Consider the following 12,822-nt stretch of genomic DNA (forward strand, 5'->3'; position numbering starts at 1 on the left):
AGAACAATGGAAAGAAGAAAACTATGTATAGAGTAGGGAGTGATTTTTTTACAACCTATTCATTGACTTGTGAGAATAAAATCAGGCCTATGAGGTGTTATGTAGTTAAACCATTTTTTTTCCAGTATGAATCAAATTGTTCCAACTTATGATTAACAGATGCTGTTATCTTCTCCATTTTGTAAATGTCCATTGTAATTTCCGTCCATACATTTAAAGTTGGGCTCTCCTGTGATAACGATTTCCTGGTAAGAGTCTTTTTACCAGCCACCAGCAGTACATTCATTAAATATTTATCTCTTTTCAACCATTCTTGAGGTATATACCCAAAATATATGGTCTTACTCTCTAAGGGTATTTCACATTTAAAGATGTCTTGTAGGGCATTATGTGTCCTACTCCAATAGTCTTTGATAACGGGGCAATCCCAGGAAATATGGTAATGGTTTGCATTTTGATTTCCACAATTTCTCCAGCAAACAGGGAGGTTACTATCATAATGGGATTTCTGAGAGGGTGTAATAAAATATCTTATCAAATTTTTCCACCTGAACTCCCTCCATTTCTGTGAACTGGTACACTTCCATTGATACCTCCATATTATTGTCCAGTCTTCCTCAGATATTATTATCCCTCCTTCCTTCTCTCATTTTGTTTTAATATATGAAGTCAAATGTGTTTTAAGATTTGACAAACCCTTATACATGCTTGAAATTATTCTACTACCTTTGTCTGAATTATATGCTTTTCTAAATAGCCCTATCAGACATGTACTTGCCTTGGTTACATTTTTAACTGTCCTATTAACATACTGTTGCATCTGTAAATATCGATAAAAGTCTTGTTTTTCTATTAAGTGTTTCTCTTTGAGCATTTCAGAACTGAACAGTGTTCCTTCTTTCATTATATTGCAAATAGCTGTTATTCCTTTAGCTGTCCAGTCCTTAAATCTAGGTATGGAGGGAAGGCTGGGGCGGTGTTCTGAGTTGGATGATCAGCCATGATCATAATAAATGGCGGTGCAGGCTCGAAGGGCCGAATGGCCTACTCCTGCACCTATTTTCTATGTTTCTATGTTTCTAATTTAAGAATTGCAATGTCTCTCTCTAGTTTATATTCTTTTATAATAGTTTTCCATATTTTAAGAGTTCATTTCACCCACGAGTTGTTAATATTATTTATGTAACTTTGTAGGTTGTTATCAGCCAGAATTGCCTGTATGGGGATGGAAAGTATCCTCTCCTCAGTGTTTTTCCATTGAGCAGGAGGTTGCGTGTTAACATAGAATAAAGACTTGTTATTGTACAGAAGACAGAGAGTCAGAATAAATGAGTAATTTTTACAGTGAAAGAAGGCAATAAAAAGTTTCCCAAGGATCAGTTCTTGGCCTTTAATTATATATTGTTTATATTTAATGACCCAGAGGAGGGGGCAGAGTAGAAGGTTTCAAAGTTTGCCAATGACAGGAAAGTAGGTGGAAGGGCATGTTTTAATGAGGATATGAGGACTCTTTGTAGTTTGAGCGAGTGGGTGAAACTTGAAGGAAAGTGTGAAATATTGCACTTCAGAGATGAAATTAAGAGCAGACTGTTAAATAAATAGAGGAAGCTCAAAGATGAGGAAAGTATATAGAGGTTTCCAGGTATTACTGAGCACAAATCAGAAAACTTCAGTGAGTAGTTCCAACAGGTAGTTAAGAAGGCAAAAAGTATGGGAAGTATTGTTACAATTGTGCAGAGTATTGATAAGGCCACATCTGGAATCTGTACACATTTTCCCTTTATTTAAAACAGAATATACCAGCACTGGAAGGAATGCAAACGAGTTTCATTAAGCTAATTTCTTGGAGGAGACAGTTGTCCTACCATGAGTCATTTGGAGTTTAGAAGAATAAGGGAATATCTTATTGAAACATCTGGTATTGGTATTAGGAGGCAGTCTTTAAAAAATGAAGTGCGAATTCTCGTCCACAGAGTTGTGGAGCTTAGATCATTTGGGTGGAGAAGCAACACCTTGTATTCCGTCTGGCATGAATATCGATTTCTCCTTCCAGTTAAAAAAAATTCCCTCCCCCTCCCCCTCCCCATCTTTTATTCTCCATTACAGGAAAGTTACTAATATGGTTAGAACATTGGCTTATTGGTAGGAGGCAGTGAGTGGGATAAAAGGACCCTTTTCTGGTTGGCTGCCAGTGACTAGTGGTGTTCTGCAGGGGTCAGTGTTGGGACCACTTCTTCTTATGCTGTATACCAGTGACTTAGATGATGGACTAGATGGCTTTGTTGCCAAGTTTGCAGATGATAATGAGAATTGGTGGAGGGGCAGGTAGTGTTGAGAAACAGGTAGGATGCAGAAGGACTTGGACAGATTAGGAGAATAGGCAAGAAAGTGGCAAATGAAATACCATGTTGGAAAATGCATGGCCATGCACTTTGGCAGTAGAAATAAATGTGCGGACTATTTTCTAAACGGGGTTAAGATCCAAAAATCTGAGAAAGGAATTGGGAGTCCTAGTGCAGGATACCCTAAAAGCTAAGTTGCAGGTCGAGTCAGTGGTGAGGAAGGCAAATGCCATGTTAGCATTCATTTCAAGAGGTCTAGAATACAAGAGCAAGGATGTAATGCTGAGGTTTTATAAGGCACTGGTGATGCCTCACCTTGAGTATTGTGAACAGTTTTGGGCCCCTCGTCTTAGAAAATTTGTGCTGGCATGTGAGAGGGTCCAGAGGAGGTTCACAAGGATGATTCCAGGAATGAAAGGGTTATCAAATGAGGAACTTTTGATGGCTCTGGGTCTGTAGTCGCTGGAATTCAGAAGGATGAGGGGGGATCTCATAGAAACCTTTTGATTGTTGAAAGGCCCAGACAGAGTAGATGTGGAAAGGATGTTTCCCATGGTGGGAGAGTCGAGGACAAGAGGGCACAGCCTCAGGATAGAAGGGTGCCCTTTCAAATAGAGATGCGGAAAAATTTCTTTAGCCAAAGGGTGGTGAATTTGTGGAATTTGTTGCCACCTGCAGCTGTGGAGGTCAGGTCATTGGGTGTATTTAAGGCAAAGATTGATGGGTTCTTGATTGGACATGGCATCAAAAGTTATGGGGGAAGGCTGGGATCTGGGGTTGAGAAGGAGAGAAAAAAAGGATCAACCATGATTGAATGGCGGAGCAGACTCGATCAGCCAGCTGACCTACTTCTGCTCCTCTGGCCTCTTCTCTGTTCTCACTTTCCTATCACCTCCCTCTTGGTCCCCTCCTCCTTCCTTTTCTCCTATGGTCCACTCTCCTCTCTCATCCTCTCCAGCCCTTTACCTTTCTTACACACCTAGCTTCACCTATCCTCCATCCCCTCCCCCTATCTTTTTATTCTGGGATCTTCCCCCTTCCTTTCCAGTCCTGAAGAAGGGTCCAGACCTGAAATGTTGACTGTTTATTCTTTTGCATAGACGCCACCCGCCCTGGTGAGTTCCTCCAGCGTTTGTGAGTGTTATGCTGGATTTCCAGCATCTGCAGACTTTCAAAGTCAAAGTCAAAATTTATTATCAGAATACATACATATCACCACATACAACCCTGAGAGTCTTTCTGTGGGCATACTTAGCAAATCTATAGAACAGTAACTGTAAACAGGATCAATGAACAACAAACTGTGCAAATGCAGATATAAATAAATAACAATAAATAAGATAAAGAAAAGTCCTTAAGTGAGTGTAGTTATCCCTTTTTACTCAAGAGCTTGATGGTTGACGGAAGTAACTGTTCTTGAACCTGGTGGTGCGAGTCCTGAGGCTCTTGTACCTTCTACCTGATGGCAGCAGAGAGAAAAGAGCATTACTCTGGGTGGTGAGGATCTGTGATGATTGATGCTGTTTTTCTATGGCAATGTTTCATATAGATGTGCTCAACGGTTGGGAGGGTTTTACCCGCAACATACTGAGCCAAATCCATTACCTTTTTGTAGGATTTTCCACCCAAAGGCATTGGTGTTCCCATATCAGGCCATAATACAGCCAGTCAGTGCACTTTCCACCTCACATCTATATAAGTTTTCCAAGGTTTTTAATGACATGCCGAATCCCCACAGACTCCTGAGGAAGTAGAGGCACTGTTGTGCTTTCTTTGGAATTATATTTATATGATGGGTCCAGGGCAGGTTTACTGAGATAGTGACACCCAGGAATTTAAATTTACTGACTCTCTCCACCTCTGATCCTGTGATGAGTACTGGCTCATAGACTAATGGTTTCCCTCCCCTGAAGTCTACAATCAGTTCTTTGGTCTTATTGACATTGAGTGAGAGGTTGTTGCTATGACACCACTCAACCAAATTTTCAGTCTCCGTCCTGCATGCTGATTCATCACCCCCTTTGATACAGCCCACAACGGTGTTGGCATCAGCAAACTTGTATATGGTTTTGGAGCTGTACTTTGCCACACAGTCATAGGTGTGAAGTGAGTAGAGCAGAGGGCTAAGTACACATCCCTGTGGTGCTCCTGTGCTGATGGAGATTATGGAGGAGATGTTTTTGCTCATCCGGACTGACTGGGGTCTACAAGTGAGGAAATCTAGGATCCAATTGCACAAAGGGATCTTTGAGTTTACTGATTAATTTTGAGGAGACTTTCTCATGTTTAAATCATTCGGGCTACTTAAGAAAGAAGTAGATAGGTTTTTGAAAGCCAGGGGCTCTGAGGGCTTTGGGGAACTGGAACAGAAGAAAAGATGAGGCTTGGTGTAGGTTAGCCATGATCATATCGAAGGCTCCTATTCCATTCCAATGCTCCAATATTGATGTTCTCTATATTTCCAATATTCTGATGTTCTCCTGATGATAAATTTCCTTTCCTGAAAGGCATTATTGATTCAAATAGCATTGTACAAACCAGTGTTCGCAAAGCAACCATTTCTAAGGCTAGAGCTTCAAAAAATATCCAGATTTTATTTAATTATTTGAATTTAAATTGTGAGATGATTAGATTTGATCTCAGATCCTGGGATCAATGGTTAAGAACTCTAGTTGCCAGCGCTTTATCCTAACTTGCATGGTTACTCACAACATGGGTCTCATGGACACTGGTGAGGACAGAAAAGGGGAATAGGATATAAAGAAGCCTCTACCAGAAATGTTAACTGTTTTCCACTTCACAGATGTTACCTGACCTGCTGAGCATTTTCAGCACTTTCTGATCTTATTTCAATAATCCTTACAATTGGCAGCAATTTAATGCATTAAAGGTCTAAAACAAGAAGATATATTGAAATAAACAGCCACAACACTAACTACAACTGCTTTTCCTTTTAGACCTATCAGGCCTGGAATTGATGAAAAGCAAAAGACTTTTGAAGATTTTGTTGAAGAACAACTTAAGGTGGATTCAGAGTTATTTCAACAAGATTCCCAGGTATACAGGTTACTTTTCATCGATACGCAGCAAAATGCTATTTCTTGTCACATGACCCAGTTCCTCCAGGTAGCCACTTTACGTAAATGATGTTGCATGCTTTAGATTTTAAATTTTATGTCAGACTGCAGGAGTCTTAGCAATTAATGGGAAATGAGAATTCCTGGGTTTAGCTGGAAAGAGAGAACTTTGGAAATTGGAGCAGGATTAGACTATATGACCTGCTGAAATCTGTGCACTATTCAATATTGCTCTTGAACAACTGGATTTTATACAGTCAACCTCCATACCCTTTGACTTTCTGATCAATGTGTATTGTACAAAATCTGCTTTGTTTTATATGGTGTCTGTAACACAGAAAGTCAGAGTAAGAAGTGTAAGCGCATGTATGCACAGGTTCAAGAAAAAACAGCAAAGAAGGAACATAGCAGATTTTCTCCGAGCAGCTTGGACCCGGGCCCGTATTTTTGATCAAGACTATGGTTCCAACTTCCGACAGGGATTTGCTAGTGGCAGTGTCATGGTCCTGGCATGGGGACAGCAGCAGGTGGCCCTGCAAACAATTCAGGGTAAGAGCTGTTCACGGATTGCAGAAATGGTGATGTGAAATGCCAAGGACATGCTAGCAGAAAGTTGACTCCGCTTCACTTCGCTGCAGGATTTGACAGAAAGGATGTTGTTTTACACCTCTTACAAAGGTAACATATGGGCAGCATTCAGATGGAAAACATAAATTAAACACAATTTTTACAAGCAAGAACACATTGGAACAAAAGTAATGGCTCCCAAGCGGGGAAGTTTGTAGAATGTGTACAAGATTGCTTTTTAGAGCACATTATGGTTGAGCCCACTAGGGGAAGGCCAATTCTGGATTGGGTGTCGTATAATGAACCAGATTGATTAGGAAGCTTAAGGTAAAGGACCCCTGAGGAGACAGTCATCATAATATGATAGAATAAACCTTGCAGTTTGGGAGGAAGAAGGTAAATTCAGATGTATCAGTATTACAGTGGAGTAAAGGGAATTCCAGAGGCATCAGAAAGGACTCGTCCAAAGTTGATTGAAGGGAAAACTAACAGGGATGACAGCAGAACAGCAAAAGCTGAAGTTTCTGGCGGCAATTTGGAAGGTGCAGGATAGATATATCCCAAAGATCAATAAGTTCTAAAGGAAAGATGAGATAACTGAGGCTGACAAGGGAAGTCAAAGACAACATAAAAGCAAAAGAGAGGGCATATAATATAGTAAAAAGTAGTGGAAAGTTAGAGGATTGGGAAGCTTTTAAAAATAACAGACGGTAACAAAAACAACATGAGACAAAAGATGAAATATGAAGGTAAGCTAGCCAATAATATCAAAGAGGATACAAAAAGTATTTTCAGAAAGTTAAAGAGTAAGATAGAGGCAAGGGTGGACATTGGACCACTGGAAAGTGATGCTGGAGAGGTAGTAATGGGGGACAAAGAAATGACAGAGGAACTTAGTAAGTATTTTGCATCAGTCTTCACTGAGGAAGACAATAGCTGTACGCCAGAAATTCAAGTGTCAGGAGGCACTAAGGGGAAGGACTTGGGAAGCTGAAAGGTCTGAAGGTAGATAAGTCATCTGGACCAGGTGATCTACTCCCCTGGTAACTGAAGAGATTGTGGATGCATTAGTAATGATCTTTCAAGAATCGCTAAATTCTGGAATGGTTCCAGAGGACTGGATAATTGCAAATGTCCATCCACTCTCTGAGAAGACTAGAAGAAAGGAAACTATAGGCCATTTAGCCCAACTTCAGTGGTTGGGAAAATATTGGAGTTCATTATTAAGGATAAGGTATTGGAGTACTTGGAGGCACATGATAAGATAGGCCAAAGTCAGCATTGTTTCCTTAAGGAGACACATTACCTGACATATTTGTTGGAAATCTTTGAAGAAATAACAGGCAGGATAGAAACGGAGAGTCAGTGGATGTTGTATATTTGAATTTTCAGAAAGCCTTTGACAAGGTGCCGCACATGAGGCTGCTTAACAAAATAAGAGCCCATGGGATTACAGGAAAGATACTATCATGGGTAGAAGATTGGCTGATTGGTAGGGGGCAAAGAGTGGGAATAAGGAGGTCAATTTTGGTGAAGTGCCAGTGACTAGTGGTAGTGCGGGGGTTGGTTTTGACTTCTCTTCATGTTATACACTAATGATTTAGATAATGGAATTGATGCCTTTCTGATCAAGTTTGTTGATGATACAGAGATTGGAGGAGGATAAGGCAGTATTGAAGAATCAGGGAGTCTGCAGAAGAACTTGGTCAGATTGGGAGAATGAGTAAAGAAACAGCAGATGGTATATAGTGTAGGGAAGTGTATAGTCATGCACTTTGGTAGAAGGAATAAAGGCATAGACTTTTTTTTCTAAATAGGGAAAAATTCAAAAATCGGAGGTGCAAAGATTCCCTGAAGGTTAACTTGCAGGTTGGGTTGATGGTAAGGAAAGCAAGTGTAATGTTAGCATTCATTTCAAGAGGACTAGAATGTAAGGATGTAATACTGATGGATTTGGTCTGACCATCCTTGGAGTATTGTGAGCAGTTTTGGATCCCTTATCTAAAAACTGATGTGTAGGCACTGGAGTGGGTCCAGAGAAGGTTTGTGAGAATGATTCAGGGAATGAAAGTGTTAACCCATGAGGAGCTTTTGATGGCTCTTGGCCTGTACTCACTGGAGTTTAAAAGAATGAGGGGGGATCTCATTGAAGCCTATCGAATATTGAAAGGCCTAGATGGGTGGCTAGAGAGGAAATTTCCACTAGTGGGTGAGTCTAGGACCAGATAGCACAGCCTCAGATTTAGCACAACTAAAGAAGTTCCTAATCATCTCTGCTCTAAATGGATTAGGAAGTTCTTTAGCGAGGGGGTGATGAATCTGTGGAATTCATTGCCACAGATGGCCATGGAGGCCAAGTGATTGAGTATATTTAAAGTGGAGGCTGATGAGTTCTTGTCTTGGTTAGTCAGTGCATTAAAGATTATGGGGAGAAGGCAGGAGAATAGAGTTCAGAGGTATAATAAATCAACAATGATTGAATGTCATCAGAATCAATGGGCCGAGTGGCCTAATTCCATTTCTATGTGTTAAGCTCTTGTGGAAATTGAGCTTAGCAACAAAGCAGGGAATCTTTGGAGGAGGGCTGGAAGCTTTGTGAGAGAGTAGAGGAACTGTCAGAGGGCAGAATGAGAACTATACAAAAGAGGTAACAAAGCCTACAGCCTATCCAAATGAAAGCATGGCAATTGAACTGGGTTGCAAGATAAACCGGGAGTGCACAAGAGCAGGTCTTGGTGTGTATTTAATATTTCAGTAATATTGTAAATATATTGTTTGATTAAGCTTTCCTTGTTGTTTACATAATTCATTTTGGGTTGTACGTAAAGTTAGTGAAAGGCATACATCATCATGCACCACGTCATATCAGCATGTCTGACTGAAGAGAAACTGAGTAGACATGCATCTCTCGGCTCCCCTGTTTTTCTTTCAATTAGTTTTATGTTTTGGAGTTGCAAAACATAAAACTAAAAGATTTCTTGTTGTTTGTCATCAACAATCTGAATGATAATGTGGTAAACTGGATCAGCAAATCTACAGATGACCTCAAGATTAGGGGCATAGTGGGCAGTGAGAAAGGCTATCAAACTTTGCAGCAGAATCTGGACCAGCTGGAAAAATGGGCTGAAAATTAGCAGATGGAAATTAATACAGACAAGTGAGAGGTGTCACACTCTGGGACCAGGGTAGGTTTCAAGGACTCTATGTCTCATGTCCTCAGCATTATTTATTTATTTGGCTCAGGAGGGAGCCTGATAGTTGTAGGGTTATAACTGTTCATGAGCATGGTGAGGTGGGACCTAAGGCTCCTGCCTGATGGTAGCAGCGAGAATAGAGCATGGCCTGCATAATGGGTCCTTGAACATGGATGCTGCATTCTTGTGGTGGTGCTCAGTGATGGCGAGGGCTTTGCCTGTGATGGTCTGGGCTACATCCACCACTTTTGGTATACTTTTCTGTTCCTGGGCATTGGATTTTCCATACCAGGCTGTGATGCAATCAGTCAGGATACTTTCCACTGTGTATCTATAGAAGTTTGTCAGAGTTTTAAATTAGATACCAAATCTACGCAAGCATCTAAAAAAGATGAGACCCAGTCATGCCTTCTTTGTGATGGCACTTAGGTGCTGGAGCCAGGACAGAACCTCTGATATGGTAACATGAAGGAATTTAAAGTTACTGACACTCTCCACCTCTGATTCCCTAATGAGGACTGGTTCATTGTGTCTCCGGCTTCTTTCTGTTGTCAAAAATCAGCTTTATGTTTTTGCTGACATTGAGTGAGAGTTATATTAAATATTGAGCAGTATAGATAGGGTAAATGCAAACAGGCTTTTTCCACCGAGATTAGTTGAAAATAGAGCTTGAGGTCATAGGTTAAGGGTTAAAGGAAAATATATAAGGAGAACAAGAGGGGGATTTTCTTCACTCAGAATGTGGAATGAGCTGCCAGTGGAGGTGGTAGGTGTGGGTTTGATTTAGGCAAAATAACACTTTGTCAAGGACTAGATGGGCCAAAGCACCTACTCTTGTGCTGGGTGCTCTATGACTCTATGATTCATTTAACTGTTTTCTAGTAAACTATGTGTGACCAAGTTATCAGAAGATGCCGATAAAAGAGATAAGAGAGAGACAGATGGGGGAAGCATTCAAAATGCTAATAGGAGAGAGACGAGAGGGATTAACGAAAAGGAGACACAGTTCCGAGTATTGTCAGAGACCGGTGGCTTTGAACCTGAACTGTTTGAAGTTTGATGGACAGGTGATACCCCAGCAGGGGGATAAAAGGGACAGGTTCGCTAAGGCAAGAGACACACCACGACATCACGAGGTAACGAGACCCTGGAAGTGCGGTGTGCCCCCCACAAGTTGGTGGGAGTTTTGGAGGTCTGGTCGCGGGACCAACCATAGACGCACAAGGTGAGACGGTATGATCAGCGGGAACCTGGTGTGTGTATCCACCCTTGCCTGGGTGCCGGGTTCACCGCGGAAGAACGATCGTATCCGGAACGGAGGGGTCACAGTCGGTGACCTCAGAAGACATTAAAAAGGGCTCGCGCCAAAAGCTAACTGCGAGGAATATCAAAGGTCTGTTGAATCCGATTTGAATATCAGCATTCTCTTTCTTTCTCTCTCTCTCTCTCTCTCTCTCTCTCATGTGTGTTTATTCATTGCTAACCTGTTGCATTTATATCCCTACTACTAGAGTACTGTGTTACTTATTTCTTTAATAAAACTTTCTTAGTTCCAGTAATCCAGACTCCAACTAAGTGGTCCATTTCTGCTGGTTTGGCAACCCAGTTACGGGGTACGTAATATATGGAACTGGAAAACCTTAAAGACAGACATGGATTTTAAACAAAGGCAAAGGCCTTCTCGTTGTTTATGCAACAAAATGGTTATATGGATCCTTGGAGATTTTTGAATCCATCGGTTAGGAATTCTCTTTCTTTTCTGATGTTCACCACTCCTATTCCAGGCTAGACTATTTCTTTATAGGTAACTCCTTGATACCAATGATTAGACAAATTGAATACACTGCTATAGTTATATCTGATCACACGTCCTTGAAACTGGACCTATTTTTTCCTTTAAACATTAGAGAACGGCCTGTGTGGAGACTTAACCCCCTTTTGCTTTCCAATGAGAAATTTTGTAGTTATATATCAGCTAACATTGACACATTCTTCGAGACTAACAAAACTGAGTCAGTATCATACTCTTTACTTTGGGAAACTTTAGAAGCTTACTTGAGGGGTCAAATAATGTCTTACACTTCACATGCCAATAAAGAGCGTAGGAAGAAAATGCACGTGTTATTGCAATCTATTTTGGACCTGGATAGTCAATATTCTGAGGCACCCACTGCGGAATTATATAAAAGCCGGGCTGATTTGCAAGCGAAGTTTAATCTTCTACCTACAAACCTATCAGAACAATTAATTCTTAAGACACGTGGCTTCTATTATGAATATGGTGACAAGGCGAGCTGGCTTATGGCTCATCAGTTGAAACGTCAAGCTGCATCACGACTTATTCCCCAGATAAGAGACACGCACCAAAACTTGACAAGCAATCCAAAAGAGATTAATAATATCTTTGCAACTTTTTATTCCTCTCTGTACACCTCAGAGTTTTCCTCAGATATAACAAATATGGAACGTTTTTTAGGTAATTTGGAAATACCAACTATTGAACCAGAGGAGGTGGAGAATTGAGATCGGGCGCTTGGGCAGGAAGAGATTAATAATACCATTATGGCTATGCAGAGTGGTAAGTCCCCAGGCCCTGATGTTTATCCGATAGAATTTTATAAGGAATTTAAGGATAAGCTCATTTTGGTCCTTCTAGAAGTGTTTCAGGAATCTTTGGAGAATGGTTCCTTACCCCCTACTCTTTCACAGGCATCTATTTCACTTCTTAAAAAGGACAAGGACCTGACTCATTGTGGATCATATCGCCCCATCTCACTTTTGAACATGGATGTGAAAATTTTGGCTGAAGTGCTTGCATGCTGTTTAGAACGCTCCCTTCCCAAGATAATTTCAGACAATCAAACAGGTTTTATTAAAAATCACTGTTCTTATTTAAATATCCGTCGACTGGCTGATGTGGTTTATTCACCCAGTGATTCTCCGAGTCCGGAGGTTGTTATCTCCTTGGACGCAGAGAAGGCGTTTGACAGAGTAGAGTGGGTGTACTTGTTTAGTGTTTTGGAGAAATTTGGATTTGGCAGAATATTTGTAGCCTGGGTTAAGCTATTATATCACTCGCCTTTTGTGTGTATACAGATAAATTATTTTCAATCTGACTATTTCCCATTAACATGCAACACTCGCCAAGGCTGCCCATTGTCCCCTCTTCTTTTTGCAATTGCAATTGAGCCTCTTTCTATTGCACTTAAGTCAACTACATTATTTTAAGGTGTTAGAAGAGGGGACATGGAACACCGTGTGTCCCTATATGCTGATGACCTCTTACTTTATGTTAGCGACCCTGTAGGTAGCAGTCCTGCTATTGTGTCATTATTAGGTCAATTTGGAGCCTTCTCTGGCTATAAACTGAACTTTCAAAAAAGCAAATGCTTTCCCATTAATAACTTGGCCCTACAGATCTGACAGGAATCTTTACCTTTTCCTTTACCTCAAGATGGTTTTGTATACCTAGGAATACACATTACTCACTCTTTTACATCTCTGTTTGCAGCTAACTACAGGCCTCAGGTTAGCCAAATGAAGGCTGATTTTGACAGATGGCGCAGTTTACCCCTTACTATAGCTGGGAGAATTCAATCAGTGAAAATAACTATACTTCCCAGGTTTATTTATTTGTTCCAG

General features: G+C 40.8%; 1 protein-coding gene across 9 annotated transcripts in view; it reads left to right on the plus strand.

Moving 5' to 3' along the window:
• The window catches only part of LOC140201598 (uncharacterized), a 119,126-nt gene that overhangs the window by 50,630 nt on the left and 55,674 nt on the right, over nucleotides 1-12,822 (plus strand). For 8 of the 9 annotated variants that reach the window (XM_072265962.1, XM_072265963.1, XM_072265955.1 and 5 more), the window contains 2 exons: nucleotides 5,300-5,399; nucleotides 11,657-11,758. In XM_072265962.1, the coding sequence (XP_072122063.1) occupies nucleotides 5,300-5,399; nucleotides 11,657-11,758 (202 nt within the window). The remainder of the gene's footprint in view (nucleotides 1-5,299; nucleotides 5,400-11,656; nucleotides 11,759-12,822) is intronic. The other variant, XM_072265960.1, reaches the window with a different exon arrangement.

The sequence above is a fragment of the Mobula birostris genome, chromosome 8 (genome assembly GCF_030028105.1).
Source record: "Mobula birostris isolate sMobBir1 chromosome 8, sMobBir1.hap1, whole genome shotgun sequence".
NCBI classification, from domain to species: domain Eukaryota; kingdom Metazoa; phylum Chordata; class Chondrichthyes; order Myliobatiformes; family Myliobatidae; genus Mobula; species Mobula birostris.